The sequence below is a fragment of the Solanum stenotomum genome, chromosome 3, assembly GCF_019186545.1.
Source record: "Solanum stenotomum isolate F172 chromosome 3, ASM1918654v1, whole genome shotgun sequence".
NCBI lineage: Eukaryota > Viridiplantae > Streptophyta > Magnoliopsida > Solanales > Solanaceae > Solanum > Solanum stenotomum.
Genome location: NC_064284.1, coordinates 3789820 through 3805959, shown reverse-complemented (window position 1 = coordinate 3805959; position 16140 = coordinate 3789820). Strand labels below are relative to the sequence as shown.

General features: G+C 35.2%; 1 protein-coding gene across 6 annotated transcripts; it reads left to right on the top strand.

The window, feature by feature from the left end:
• The first annotated feature begins 3057 nt into the window (after window positions 1-3057).
• Window positions 3058-16005, top strand: LOC125858399 (probable serine/threonine-protein kinase SIS8). 6 transcript variants are annotated; one of them, XR_007445737.1, is made up of 13 exons: window positions 3058-3903; window positions 6052-6489; window positions 8224-8327; window positions 8712-9970; window positions 10068-10108; window positions 10969-11037; window positions 12454-12554; window positions 12717-12795; window positions 12905-13003; window positions 13083-13151; window positions 13375-13465; window positions 14568-14617; window positions 14799-14968. XR_007445737.1 is itself a non-coding variant. In XM_049538159.1 (13 exons), exons 1-13 carry the CDS (start codon window positions 3421-3423, stop codon window positions 15683-15685), a joined length of 3096 nt encoding a protein of 1031 aa, XP_049394116.1. In that variant the 5' UTR covers window positions 3060-3420; the 3' UTR covers window positions 15686-16005. The 6 variants fall into 6 exon arrangements, 2 of the variants coding, with proteins under 2 accessions (XP_049394116.1, XP_049394117.1); XR_007445736.1 differs by having other exon boundaries at window positions 13375-13504; XR_007445739.1 differs by having other exon boundaries at window positions 13083-13181.
• The last annotated feature ends 135 nt before the right edge of the window (window positions 16006-16140 follow it).

Genomic DNA, 16140 nt, shown 5'->3' with positions numbered 1-16140 from the left:
GTATCAAATGAGTTATTTACCATATATAGAGAAAGATAAATTTTAATAGTTAGGTAATACGAATAAGAGATACTAGTAAGTTCTATTTTAACGTCACTAAACATTATGGTGGATCAAATGTATTTTTTTCATTCTTAATCAAGAATCTCGAATTTAAATCTTATAATGACACGAAACACTCAATTTTCTCTTTATTAAGTGATGCACAATATAAATTTAAATTAAATCATACACGCGTATATTTTTTTAATTAAAATATAATTAAGTGTAGATGAAAAAAAGAAGCGTTGATGTGGTTGGTCAAAAACATGGCCCACCAAGAAATGATATACAGTATGGTTGAGTAGTTGCTGACGAGATAAGGATAATCAATGTACATTAGGGTTGACCTAATTTATTTTATATATTATATTAAAACTGAAAATCTGAATACAACCTATATTTTAAAAAAAAATTATAATCAAGAACTATAAGATTCAATAATGGAGCGCTATAAAAAATAATTACCTAGTGTTTTTTTTTAATCAAAGTATATTCCAATAATACGAATTGTTAGTTGTGGATTATGGACTGCACCTCACTGGGAAAAAAAGTCTGAATCTTTTATAATCTAATTATATAATGTAAAAAAATACCTATATCGATTATATTATAAAAAGTTTCAACAAAAAGACAGGAAAGAGAAAGTATCAAACAGATCCACACTTTGTTATATATATAGTATTATATATGTGAATTTAATTGAATTCAGTATTTTCAATCAAAATATAAATTAGCAAAGTGAAGTAGAAGGGCAAGAATTAGTATGGAACGACTTTCTCTAAAATGAAATTTTATACCATACAAATTTAAATTAATCAAACGAACGAAAAGAAGTAGGACACGTAGGGAGCTAGGACACCTTTGAAAAGTGCATGCCACCACATATGATATCAATTGTCATTTTATATTATTTTGGGATATTCACAACCACACAATATACACATATAATACTATAACCCAACAACAGGTCATCTCTATAATTCTAATATAAAATACGGAATATTAAAATAAAGTCATTTTCATTGTCTCTTTCCTCCATTATTTTTATCCTTTTTCATCATATTATGAAAAGTAGGAGACATATTTATTTATCATTTTTGAAGAAATTTTGAGTGATATAAAAGTCAATTAAGAACCAATAGGTGAAAAAAGTTGTTGATCTTATATCTAATTTTTAATTAATGCTAAAAGTAGTGGAGCTACTGACTATTCTTCCATTCAACTATATCAACACACACAATTAATTGTATTGCTTTTGTTATTCTTAAACTTTATTGGAATCACAATCATTTATAATATTTAGACATAAATGGTACTAATAATATTCTTTTAAATATCCAACCTTAATCTTTTTGATGACTAGGCATATCTTGATTTCTTGAAGCATATTTAAAATTCAAGAATTGAAAAATGGAAAAGTTAAATATTCCATTTAGGTTTTGAAAAGAAAGTATCAAATTGACTAGTCAGTTAAAATAAAACCGAGGAAGTAGTACTCACATCTATAAGTATCAGATGATTTAATTAACTAAGATACAAACACATAAAAAAAAAATCACCTCATATTTTTATCTCGATTGAAATTGAACATGAGATGTTCAATCACCTTCACTATTGGTTGTCGTGAAGTGCAAAATATACCAAAAATGCTGATTTACTATTTCTAATTTGCTCTCCGTAACGAGATAAATAATCTATCGAAGTTATAAAATGGTGTTTAAATTGATTTAAAAATTGATCAAACTTATTTTTAAATCAGTTTTTGACTTTTAGAAGTCTTTGACAAATATAAAAATAACTTAAATAAAGTAAAAAATGACTTAAAATAAGTTAGGAAATATTTGACAATGTCAAAAATGAGTTAAAAATGACATAAATAAGTAAAAAACCAAAAGTAGATCTGCTGCTACTTTTTATTTTTTTAACTTAAAAATTATTTCAATTTAATTTTTTATTTTTGACTTGAAATCTACTCCTTTTTTAAGCCAATTCAAAGTTACTATTTTAATAATAATATTCCATCTTGGAATTGGCAACTCCAGTTGTGCGTGCGCAGGGAGCAAACACCCTATGTGTCTCTGGAGAGAGAATGGAAGGCAAAGTAGGTTTTGGATCCTACCTAAATGGTCTATTACCCTCTCTGTTCCGTATTAGTTATCAATATTTCTAAAACTAAACGTGAAAAAATGTCACTAAATTTATCTTGAATATTTAAAATGACAAGTATATATTTTGAAATAATTATTTCAAATAACCATGACAACTAAAATGGATAAGATGAAGTAGGTATCACATAGAATTGTAGTAATATGGATATGATTCCTTCACTCTTTTTGAATAAAAAGAGTCTTGATTGAACTACTTCTCTTTTATTCAATTGGTTTTACGGTATTATTCATATTAATCGAGTACTAAAACAAGTAAAAAAAGATAGTGTAATAGTACAACTATCTTAAAGTCTTGGGATACCAAATCTGCTGTATTAGTTAAATTTCAACACAGATATTAAAAAATAGTAAAACAAGGTAATAGTACACTCATTTGACACTCAAGGATGTGATTAGTTAAAAAAGATTGATGAATCGAAAGTCTATTAGTGAAAGTTAGCTGAGGTGGGTGTACGAAAGCGAAAGCTAATATGAATACCATAGTTTTTAAAATAGTACAACCATTTTAAGGTCTTGGTTTTATGGGAAATGCTACTAAGTAGAGAGTTGTGTGTGTGCCTCAAAAAATTGAATGTGGGTCATCTGTCTTGATTATTATGAGCCAACTCCCACTTGTTGGTCTTTGCTGTCTTTTGGCCTCTCCCTTTTCCCAAACTCACCACTTATAGAACCCCCTTTTGGCTTTTAATTAGTATACGACTAGGAGTATACAATTTGTCATTCTTCTTGTAACCAGTAAAATTTCAATCTTTCTCTCTCTCTCTCTCACGCAATCCAACATCCTTTCTTGCATTCTTGTTCCCCTCTTCTTGATTTACTCTTCTTCTTATTTGCTAAGCAACAGAACAACTTTTTGTCGATTCTTCTTTTTTGTCTGTAGACAGACTTTTTGTCTTCCTGACATAATACATGTGTGTTGTATATATGAGTATTTGAATTCTTTATTGTGTTTCAAGATTTGAATTTGCCGACTGGGTTCTTGTTACTATAAAGCAAACTTTAATGGGTGATGACTAATTTGAGTGATGGATTTGATTTGTCAAGTTCTTGGATGTTGACTTGAAACCCCTTATCAAAGGAAACTTAAATTCTGCCCATTCTTCTTGTTATTGTGTATCAAGATTCATGCTTGGAGTGCGACAATGGAGAGATTTATGGCCTGCTTTCCATTTCTTTTAACACTTTGTTCAGAGGTTTAGTTTAAGGAAAGATGAAAAATTTTCTGAAGAAATTTCATATCTCTAGTCAATCAGAGGATTCAGAAGGGTCAAAGTCTTCAGCTAAGAGCAAGAGATTGAGTGACGTTTTGTCGTCTGAAAGACATTCAAATTCTAGGTCTGATGATAATAAGCCCTTTTCAGCTATTTCTGGATGGTTGAATTCTGTTACCAATCGTCAAAGTCCTAGTCCTCCATCTTCTTCAAACGTGAGTAGAGGGAATAATAGGATGGAACCTTCTGATTCTGCTAGTAGCAGTGGCTTAGAGGCTGCTTTAGATGCTGTAAGGCGTGATTCGGAGTCTAGCAACTCGAGGGGGCCTGACATAGAGGAAGAGTATCAAATACAATTAGCTCTGGAGTTGAGTGCAAGGGAAGACCCCGAGGCAGTTCAGATTGAAGCTGTTAAGCAGATAAGTTTAGGCTCGTGTGCCCCGGAGAACACTCCAGCTGAAATTGTAGCTTATAGATATTGGGTAAGTTTGTTTCATCTAGTTGTTTGGTTGATTTTTAATTGCTTTTCTTTAGCTTGTTTTCCTTTTGGTATTAATAGGCATTTAGGTGTAGCAATTTGGGTGATTATATTTTTTTTGGGACCTAATTTTACCAAAAGATAGGAATTTAGTAGGATAGTGAGTTCCTTGACTCTGTCAACACATTGGGTTGACAACATGCTGCTTTGATAATTTTTATGCATTGGTGATCATATTTGTTATATTGTTTTGGTTTGTTAACAGTTAGTTTCAGCTAAGTGATGCTGCAACATGCCTCTAATTAGCGATTGCGGTTAAGCAAATTCAGCCTTTTTAGTGCCATTGTTGTCAATATAATGATAATGATAGGTGTCACTATTTTGCTGTTGATTATACTTGGCATTCCTCAAGAAGTAAATATACGAAGAAGTCAAGGGGGTCAAGATCAACTATATATGTAGAAGTATTTTTGACTTTATATATAATGTAATTTTTCGATGAAGGGGGCTTGAATGAACCCCCTTCCAGTACCCTAGCTCCATCCCTGCTAATGCCAAATCAATTGCTTAGTTTCGTGGTCTTCATTCTTCTAGATAGAATGTGGGTTCAAGATAACTGGAGCTCAAAATTCTCATGACAAAAACCCTTTGGGGTGGGCCAGTGGTTTGTGATTGGGACTTCCATGTTGGAGGTCTCAAGTTCGAAACCCCTTGCCAGCAAAAGCAAGGGGTTTGCCTTTTGGGTCGAGCTCGTTGCACCGAGCTTGCCTAGTGCGGGTTACCTCTCCTAGGTGGTTTGCGAGCTATTGCATAGGAGTGGGGGTTTTACCCTGTGCGCACCCAAAAGGTAGAGGCTGCGGGTTTCCCTAGTCATAAAAAAAAAAAAATTCTCATGACAAAACTATGAAGATGTTGATATTATCTATAGGGAAGTTCATTCAGTGGCATTGCGTGGAATATAACACACTTTGACACTGGAATACTCGTATTATAGTGTGCTCTGATGTGGTGTGGTAAAGACCTTGTTAAACATGGATATGTTATCCTTTATCAAAAAAGAAATATGAAGGGATATGCTATATTAATAAAAGATGCCGTAAAGAAATTTTTTCCAAAATAAAAAGACTCCTAATGCTCAGCTCATGGAAAATCTAAGAAGTAAAAGAAAATGCACATCCTTGATGTATATATTAAGGGGAGAAGTCATAGTAAAGGGAAGTTCCTACTCATCTTTTGCGACAAACATGCTTCTTATAGTGGATAATATATTTTCCCGACAAGACTAGTATGTACATGGTGTTCGTCTTTTCACACTTTGTAGATAAATGGAAATGACCTGAGTTGAGTGGCTAGTGGCTACTTCTCATTTTCGTTGATATAGAGGTGCTCCCAGGACTTTGGTCTTGTGGTAAGAGCATAATGTATAATGAGTAGGTTAGGCGTGCGTCATGGGTTTGAACCTGCCGTGGACAAAGCCTGGTATTTAAGTTCAGAAGGTAGAGGGGCTGACCACTGTCCACCGAGTTTGAACCTGTGCCACTGGCCTTGAAGATTTCGTGGACATAAAAAAGAAGAAGCCATTGATTTAGAAGCAAAAAGAAGCAAACCTTTACTAATAATCCTGGACGACAAATTACAGTTAGTTAGGAAAAGCACTATCACAAACTGGATGAGTACATTCCAACAGAGTTCCCTGAGAAGAACCAAAACTTTCTTTGGTCTTTTGGATACCATCCGGGCAGCGCAGTTATGCATTGAAAATTTCTTTATATTTACTTCCATGTTGCTATTTGGGTGGGTTGGGAAGCCTTAAATCTGGTCATACCCAGCTGCAATCTGGTGAAAGGTAGGCAGTAGGCACTATCCCTGCTTTTAGTGATAGAGTCCATTTTGCAGATGATTCTCAGTTGCCATTTTTCAAACACAAGGTTTTCTATCTCTATTATTTTGTCATATTAATTTCCAAGAGAACAAGATTTTATAGAAAGCTCAGTTGTCTGACATTTGGAGAGATTGGTTTGTGGACTACTATTTGCTCTATTGTTTGATCCACCCGTGATACTTATTTTGCACAAAATATCCCTGTTTCTATTCCGTGCTCCTCTCTAACACATGAATTATCTCATATTATAGATTTATGAATGCTTTTCAGAATTACAATGCTCTAAGCTTTGATGACAAGATCCTGGATGGCTTTTATGATCTTTATGGGATCCTGACAGAGTCTGATCCCTCAAAAATGCCCTCTCTTATCGATCTACAAAGAACACCGGTAGCAGACCAGATCACTTGGGAAGCTATCCTTGTTAATAGAGCTGCGGACTCTAAGCTGTTGAAGTTAGAACAGAAAGCTATAGAGATGACTGTCAAGGTCAGGTCAGAATCCATAGGTTTTGCTGATAAAAAGTTAGTTCAGAAGCTTGCGATGCTAGTTTCTGAACACATGGGTGGTCCAGTTGGTGATCCTGACGGCATGTTAATAGCATGGAGAAGCCTTAGTCATAGTCTAAAGGCCACTTTTGGGAGCATGGTTTTGCCTCTGGGTTCTTTGACCGTCGGACTGGCTCGTCACCGTGCCTTGTTATTTAAGGTACTAGGCTTTTTTGACCTTCAAAACCTTTAACAATACACTTCTATTTATATATGAGAAATATATAAAACTCGGTAGTTTCATGCTTAACTGTTTGATGCTTACACAAGGAAGGAGTGCTAGCTGACTATGATCTTGAGATGTTTGAATCAACTTATCTCACTTATGAAGCGTAATTTATTTTCAAAGTTGGATCGTGACAGTGATGATACCCCTTTTTTATCAAACAAAGACTACATATCCACATAGAGAAAACTGATAAGTTTTGTAGATAGAGGGCATACATTCTTCATATAAAAGATGAACAACAGCAGTGTCCTTGGAAACACTGTTGGGTGAGTTTAGTTCAGTTTTAGTTGGATGCTTCTCAAATATTTGTTTGAAGTACTTTAGTCAACCATTATTTAAATCCAGTATGTAGTCTCCATATACTGTTCAGCATTCCACATCCATTCTTTCTGCTGTTGTATGCAGGTGTGCTATATCCATCCTTTATAAGATGTCAATTGCAAGTGTGCTGTGCCCTAATCAAATATGAATTGAATCAGTAATGTCCCCACATTCTGTTCAGCAATCCGTCTATGCTTTCTACTTTTTGTGCATAATTGATGTATCTCCATCTTTTCTGGAGAGTCAATGGCAAGTTCCTGCATGATATCCTTGTCACTTCTCAGTAGCCTTTCATATCAAACATCATGTCTATTCATACGTTTGATGCATGAGAATAACCCAGAGTATGTTTGTCCCATTTAATTGTTATGACTTAGAAAATATTTGACAATATCCTCCTCTTGTGCTTACCGATTTGATTAAAATCAACTTTTGCTGTGGTCATTAAAATATTAAGCCAAGAAATAATCCAGCTGAACTGTATTTTAAGCCAAAATGACTTGAGAAGTGATTGCAGATAACAATGATTGCAGACACTCGTGTTTTTAAATTTATTCCTTTAACACCCATTAGCTAGCACATTCTGCCAATTTTCTTGTTTTTGTTGAATAGTACTTTTTGTATTGCATATCTCATTTTTGTGACTAAAAGGTTATTATTTTATGTTTTAAAGAGTTAACAAGAAACATGAAAGGAATTAGATCATACCAAAAGTTCAAGGCAGAGGTCTTTTGATTTTTCTTTAAGAAAAAAAGATTCTCTCTGTCCTTGCCTTTTCCTTTCTCAAGTTAGAAAGGTTAGATCTCCATGCCTTTGCCTTCCTTAAGTAAAAATTGAGCAACGTATTTTCCATCAAACAAAATATATTGTTCAATAAGCATAAAGAACGGCGACAAGTATCTTACTTCAGAAAGGAAAGCCAATATTTCCTTCAAACAATATATTCTAGATCTCTCTCTTTCTCCGTGTGTGTGTGTGTGTGTGTGTTTGTGTCAGTGTCTATATACATGTCTGGTATTTATGGTGGATGTAAATTATTTTTTTTCAAACGAATAAAAATAGTTAAACATACTGATGATAAACTTCCTCCTAATCCAGTAAGGAGCCAAAAAAAAAAAACGAAAGGAAAGAAAGTGAAAAATTGTAAACAGCTAAAATTGATATATGGATTTGCTGATTCCTGTAGCTTGGACCTGAGGATGAGTAAAGCTGGATTCTCATGTATCTACATTCTACTATGGTTTTCTATCACTGTTGTGTTTGGTTCTTCATCTCCTGGCATGATGGTCAACCGGGGCCTTTCTTTTTGGCTATGATTTGATGTACTTCTGAAATTTTGTACAGGTTTTGGCTGATAGTGTGGGGCTCCCGTGTCGATTAGTAAAAGGGCAAGAATACACAGGTTCAGATGAAGTTGCAATGAACTATGTAAAGCTTGAAGATGGAAGGTTTCTTCCCTTTAGTCTTCTTCCTTATTCAGATTTTCTAATTTCATTTCCGATTCCTATGTTTTTGTACCATAGTTGGTATACAGTCAGGTAGCATTTCGATGAGCAAGGTATATGTTAAGTTTTCAAGGCAGAGTGCTGGATAAATCTTCTTTGTTATTAAATACAATCTCTTTTGACAAGTCAAATACACAACTTATCTATAAAGTAGCAAGGTGATCAATTTGAAACATATAATCTGTTTCTCCTATTTCTTAAGATTGTTGCTGTTTTAATTTGCTGGGAGTATAAATTTGAATTCACCAGGGTGGAAAAGTTTGTTCAAGCATATAATTACTCCTCCCAAAGTTGCCTCTTTTGCTTACGAAGTCATATGCTTTGCAGGGAATATATTGTTGATTTGATGGCAGACCCTGGCACACTTATTCCCTCTGATACATCTGGAACACAGGGAGACTATGAGGAATCCATCCTCTCCATCAGTCCATCCTCCAAAGATGTTGATTCTCATACGGGTTCTTCTAGTAGTGGGGTTGCTTGTTCTTCAGAAGATCATTCAGAGTATGGAATCGAAGAGAGGAAATCCAGGTTTGGTGAAATCAGTGCAGGAAATGAGTCTCCCTCTACAGGTAATTCAGAAAAGAAGAAAGGAAATAATAACTCTGATGACTTCACAAAGCTTCGTACTGTGAAGGAGCAAGGGCCGGAAACTTCATCCAGGACTGGGCATGCAAGATCTCCTTATTCACATACAAGATCTCCTTCCTGGACTGAGGGCATTAGTTCCCCAGCTGTACGGCGAATGAAAGCGAAGGATGTCTCACTGTACATGATTGATGCTGCTAAAGAAAATCCACAGCTAGCTCAAAAACTTCATGATGTCTTACTTGAAAGTGGTGTTGTTGCACCACCAAATTTGTTCACTGAAGTCTATTCAGAGCAATTAGATGCCTCCCCTGTGGAGGGAAAATCCAGGTCAGAGGATATGGAAAGTCAGGGTAGGGATGAGGTTGAGAAAATCAAGAGTCAAGTTGATCTAGATTGTAATAATTTCTTGCCTCTTTTGGCTTATCATGCCATGTCCAAGGTCAATCCCTGTGGGCCATTTGATCCTCATCTGGATGGTGGAGAAGTTAGTGGGCAGCATGTTTCCCCACACTCTGAGCTGGCTGCAGCGAAATTCACGAAAAATATGCCTGTTGCTGCAGCTGCAGCTGCTGCAGCAGCTGTGGTGGCATCTTCAATGGTAGCTGCTGCAGCAAAGACCACATATGGTTCAAATGCTGATCTCCCTGTTGCAACTGCTGTGACAGCCACAGCTGCAGCAGTGGTAGCAACAACTGCCGCTGTCGCTAAGCAATATGAAAACTTGGAGACATCTGCTCATTTACCAAATAGTCCTGGTTTCTTCCTTAATTTAATCGACCCTAAAAGAGTTGATAAAGATGCAGATGGTGCTGTGCCTGAAAAACGGGGTAGTGGTGATCAAGTGCATGAGGCATTAGGAGTGAATTATGAGGGTGAAAGAGTATCAGATAGGTCAACTGGTAATGATAGTGTGAAATCTGATGTGACACTTGATGATGTCGCAGATTGTGAGATTCCAATGGAGGAGATCACCTTGGGTGAGCGTATCGGACTTGGTATTGACCTGCATTGTATATTTCCAATTGTACAAGCATCCATGAAGTAGTTTAACTCCGTGTCATTTTACATTTTCACTAATCTTTCCTGTTGCAGGATCTTATGGGGAGGTCTATCGTGGAGAGTGGCATGGAACTGTAAGTTTTTCTATTAGATTTCTTCTTTTCATTTTAGGTTTTGCTGTAATGAACTTTTGCATCTATTTTCTTTACAAAGTTGAAAGCTAGAACATACTGTCTTATCTGACTATCAGATGCAAGTTGTTTCTTCAACTTAGAGAGTAATGATATGTATGGGCATCTGAAATTTGTGGATGTTGTTAGTGTGTGAAGTAAGTGAAGTTTTTGAAGACTGCCAAGTTTCATTTATACTTGTGTATTCTTGTAGTTTGAAGAGTCTCCAAGAGGATTTATAATGGCCTTCTGAGAATGGTAATTGTGGAAGAGTTAATAATACTCCACCTATTGACTTGAGATATGTAATTTCTCATACCGGGTAGTGAAGGGCATTCAAAGACCTTTATAAACCCTTATACCCGATATGGAATTTAGGATACCAGGGACGTGTGTGACTGCTTTAAGTTGGTTCAACATAGATGTCAGCAAAAAGCTGTAGATAATAACTCCGTGACAAAAAGATTACTCTTTCTGAAGTTACTGAATCTTCTTACACTTGTCATTTTACCAAAACAAATGAATAATTAAACTAATAAGAACCTGTTTTGCACACCAATATTGAAAGCTTATATATATATTATTTATTTTTTAATTATTTATTTTTAAAAAAATTCTGGATGTTAATGCCTCTTAGGAAAAAGTGTATGACTGGATTCATTGACACTGTTTAGATATTGTGGGTCAACAATGATATAGCTGGGTTGTTCAGTCATTCTTCACTTGCATCAAATTTAAATGGGAAAAATCCATTTCTCTTACAATCATTCATCATTGTCTTCAACTTGAACTGATACAAATAGATGGAACCTTCTTATTTTCAGGAAGTAGCTGTGAAGAAATTCCTAGACCAAGAGTTAGCTGGTGAATCCCTTGAAGAGTTTAAAAGTGAGGTATACCCTTTCTTGTCCAACATAGGCCTTTTCCCTTGGTTTTTCAGGGAAGTTTTGAAAATTACAATTCATGGCATTACTATCACATCTCAGATGTCTTTCTAAATCGTCAATGGATTTTCTTTTTTTCAAAATATATTGAAAAACACTTTCAAAAGAATTTGAAAAGCTAATGAATAAATGCCAAAGGAAAAAAAATTCCAGAATAAGAACATTAAAATGGGGATACATGCCCTAGTACCACTGACCCAAGAATAAAAAATCTAGCTTAATGCATGCCCTAGTCACAAACTCATTATAAGCTAGCAAGAATACTGGCAGAAAGTAATGCTTGCTTGTAAGGTACAATTACAACTGACGGGAATCGGGATAAGGGAAGGATAGCCTAGTGCTAAAGACCCTATACCTCCAATCGTTAGGTTGGTGGTTCGAGCCACCAATGGAGAAAAGTTGGAGAGGGCCACTGCTGGGCTCCTAGAAGGTCTTGTTGTTTTGATGGATTTTACCATATCAAAAGAAAGAATTGTGTAATTACATCTTATAAATTTTTGTATAGAATGATTGATCTTTGTGTGAAAGAAAAATATATTTGACTGATGGAGAAATAATATAAGGATTACTTGACTTGAGCCAGTATCAAAATGGGTAAGCATGCTGCAATTTCGCTTAAATAGAGTTGAATTCGTCCAACTAATACTCTAGGGAATCATGACATGGTTTATAATTACTGACTCAGAGTCGATATAACTGATAGTCACCTTCATCTCTCTGGGTGGCTTGATAATCATGTAAATATAGTCAATGGCGTGAATTTATTTTCTGGCTCACTATCAACTTTTACTCAGTTAAGATTTATTAATTTCAAGCTTCCAGAAAATTGAGAAATTTTCATTACTTTGTTTTCCAAATTGATTCTTTCCTTTCTTGCTTACATAATTGAACTAAGAGAAATCAAAAGCTATATGGAAAAATTCACTCTTTATTCAGCTAGTGGTCCTTCTAATAGCTCCTCTATGCTCTTCTTAATTTGTAACTCTTGGTAAGGAGCGCACAGTATGTCAACTAACATGCTGATGGAGTCTTTTATTTAAACTGTTCCTCTCTATCATCCAAGTTAGTGAAAGTTTTCTCCACTGAGTTCAGCTCTTTGATGTTTGATCAATTTTCCCAATTCAAACTGTAAATGATGCAGAGCCTTAAGTGATTACTAAATTTCTTACCTTTCCAGTTGAGATTCTTCATTTTTTACTCTTTGTAGATTTTTCTTTCTGAATGTTGTTGCAGATCTATTTTGTGCACTTATCCATTTGTAGTCTGTTTCTTACACTAATAAATTCAGTAGTCATTGCTCTTATCTGATGTGTTATTTAGCATAAAGGAATATTGTAATCTCATTCAAAAAATTTTCCTTGGAAGGTGATGATCATGAGAAGACTCCGGCATCCTAATGTAGTCCTGTTCATGGGAGCCGTTACACGTCCTCCAAACCTTTCAATTGTTACCGAGTTTCTTCATAGGTACATCAAACTACTGTAATATTTAGTTTTGCGGTAGTTCTGGTCCTCCAGGAAATTTGAAGTTGCCTAGTAGCTATTGCCAAGCTTGGAAATATAAAATATTTGCAGCTTTGATTTATAACCGTTCAAATGCTGGAAATAAAATTATATTTTGTTTTGCAGAGGTAGCTTGTACAGATTAATTCATCGGTCGAACAATCAATTAGATGAAAGGAGACGGTTGAGGATGGCTCTTGATGCTGTATGATCCACTTTTCTCTTTTTTTTTTTTTTTTTAAACTTTTCCATTGATTCAAACCTTCTACATTACATAATGACTTTCTGCTATACGTTATTTATTTAACTAACAGGCTCGAGGGATGAACTATCTACACAATTGCACTCCTGTGATAGTTCATCGTGATTTGAAGTCTCCAAATCTCCTTGTGGATAAGAACTGGGTTGTGAAGGTGGAATTCCTTTAACTGAAACCTAGTGAATGACATCTTACAATACCTTCCCATTTAACACAACTATTTGTGACTCTAGGTATGTGATTTTGGGTTATCGAAAATAAAGCACAGCACCTTTCTATCTTCAAGATCAACTGCTGGGACGGTAAGCAGGAGGATTTGATTCAATTATTCAGTACATGCTTCTTTCTTCCTTTTTCTTTTTGTACATTCGTTTAGCTGTTAAATTGACATTCTCCTATGCTTGATAATCTTCTCCTGTGCTTCTTGTTCCCACGACTTTATTTCATAGTGGTGCCCTTCTTAATAGAACTTGTAATATTCCAGTCATGCATACCTGCTAATCTTTGTACATCATTTTATATCAGCCCTTTTGTAGAAGATAGCTCCATGCTGTTGGTCTTAAAACAATTCAGGCTTTTGGAGATGTTTTGGTTGCCAAGTTTCGCCTTCAAAAAGGTGGTCACTGTGATCCATGGTTCAAAAATAAATTTAAATGTATGACATGTTTACCTCATCTGAAAAGAGTATCCAGGCTTCTAATTACATATTTTAGCCCTTTCCGATATCAAGACTTAGTTTTGAAGTTGTGAAAATGTTTTATCTTGTTATCTGCGCACATGATGAACTGCTGTAAAAGTAGGACTGCTGCTCTTTGATACTATTGATTTTGAAGGAAGTCACTAAATATATATGATGAAGATAGTTCCGAAATGACAAAATTGCGTATTTCTATTGTCTTTCATTTGTTCTCATAAACCTAGATGCATAAATATAGTTTAGTACTTTCTGTTGTTTGCTGATCTTCACGTCTTATTTAGTGGTTATAGTATTCATTAAGGTAGAAAATTTATAAGTTCTGTATCTAATGCTAAGTGGGCGTTTGGCCATGTTCCATTGTGATGTTTGAAAAAAGTAGGTTTTTTGTTTTCAAAGTGAAAAGTTGAATTTGAAAATTGGAGTTGTGTTTGTCCATGAATACGAATTGGTGTTGTTTTTGTTCATGGCCAAACGCCTCCTAACTCTGCTGTATTGCATTTCTCATAATATACAATGTGTAAATTTTCCCTTTCTGCTGATGTTTTGTGGAAATTAGCAGTTACAATAGAATATGCTTGCTTCATTCAGATTCTCGGTGAATTTTTTCAATTTTCGAACACATAGGGTTGAGGGTTGTTATTTGGAATTAAATTGGATGACTATTGTAGTTAAGCCTGTGCTGCACAAAATGCTTGCAGTTTCAAGGGTAGAAAATTAGCACTTGTAGAAACATATACTTTTTGTTAGTAATACTAGGTAATGAACTGTTGTATGTTTCTACTTGTACACAGGAAATTTTCCCACATTAGAAAATACTAAGTAATGGAACTGTTGCTTTTGAGAAGTTTCTCTGAATTTGCATTATTCATGTATTACATATATATGGTCTAACTAAATACTGCAGACAACTCAGTATTTTCTTCATCATGGTTCTTTATGTATCCCTGCAAGAGTTCAATGAGCAAACATTTGACTCTTGTTGTTGCTGGCTTATGATTCTGCTGCAACCTTTTGTTTTCAGGCTGAGTGGATGGCCCCAGAAGTGCTGAGAAATGAGCCTTCAGATGAGAAGTATGTCTTAAATAATCATATTACCCCATTCAAAGTGTTGAATAAATATGTATTAGTGAAAGCAACGTATAACGCAAAAATCAGAACAATACTACTACAAATATCAGGGTTCAACAATGAGTTTCTTCACCGTCTTTGGTATAATGGTTGTTGATGTGTACAATGTTTTCATGCCTTACAGATGTGATGTATATAGCTTTGGTGTCGTACTATGGGAGCTCTGTACTCTGCAGCAGCCATGGGGAGGAATGAACCCCATGCAAGTTGTAGGTGCAGTTGGATTTCAGCATCGCCGTCTTGACATACCAGATGACATGGATCCTGCTGTTGCAGACATCATCCGAAAATGCTGGCAAACGTGAGAACAATTTATCTTTCAGTCATTATTCCCCTAATTGAGCTTCATCCATAATCTTTTACTCCTTTAGAGCTTGTCAGGCTAACCAATGGTTTTGGTTAGTACTAGAATCAGTGTTTATCATGTGATTGTTGGTCGTAATCAAGGCACCTAGGTGACCATCACAGTGTTGGTCTGGCAGTGCCTGTAGTTTTTGTGCATCTGTTAATATCTACCCAATGGTATGTGTAAAAAGAGTTGAGGGTTAACGTTCAAATCTCAGCAGAAGAAGAAACATTAGGTGATTTTTTTCCATCTGTCTATATCTTGATTGGCAAATTTATCTGCTACCTTTGCTTGTGGAGGTAGCAATACCCCGTGAGAATAAGTGTACACAAGCTGGCCTAGACACCACTATCATTGAAAAAAAAAAGTGAGTCATATATAATGTTAGTACGCAGTACCAAAGCACCTCAGCATGAAAGCCATGCCGTTAGTATTGACAAAATATTAACCTGCTTGCGTGTCGATACAAGGTAATCTCTGGTTTTCTTGATGTAAAAATCTGATTTTTTTTTTTTTGCTTTACCTGTTTAATGTGTAGAGATCCAAAGCTACGGCCTTCATTTGCTGAGATTATGGCTGCTTTGAAACCACTGCAAAAGCCTATAACGAGTTCACAAGTACCAAAACCACTGGGGAACAGAGGTCAAGAAAAGGGTCGGTCATAAAGAAACGTGGATGATCCAGCAGCATAGTATGTTTAGGACAGAAGGGAAAACGGAATTTTATCTTTTGTTGGAAATGAAGTCAGGTCCATATTTGTTTAACCAGAAATTAAAGGAAGACATAAAGGATCTGTCAACAAACATATACTTCATGATGAGTCAATTGTTGTGATTCTTTTTTTTTTTTTTTTTTTTTTTTTTTTTTGTTTTTGTTTTCTGGCAGTTGTCAACCCACAGGTATTCAACATTGTGCATCTTATCTTATGTATAATTCATTTTTGGGATCATTTTGTAATTAACAGAGATTGAGAACATTTCCCATACTTCCACATCAAATTCTTTGAGATGCTTGATTATCCAGTTGCAGCAGTAGAGGAACAGCCTTATCCTTTTTTGTTTTTTGAATTTAAAGATTTATGTAATAGTCAATTGTTGATTTAGTTTTTAGTTGAAATAGC

Bases quoted from the DNA above. Each gene is read 5' to 3' on its own strand.
- LOC125858399 (XM_049538159.1), top strand. From the start codon at position 3,421: ATGAAAAATTTTCTGAAGAAATTTCATATCTCTAGTCAATCAGAGGAT. The intron at 10,109-10,968 runs GTAAGTTTTTCT...TCTTATTTTCAG, and splicing joins GTGGAGAGTGGCATGGAACT to GAAGTAGCTGTGAAGAAATT. The intron at 13,004-13,082 runs GTGGAATTCCTT...TTGTGACTCTAG, and splicing joins ATAAGAACTGGGTTGTGAAG to GTATGTGATTTTGGGTTATC.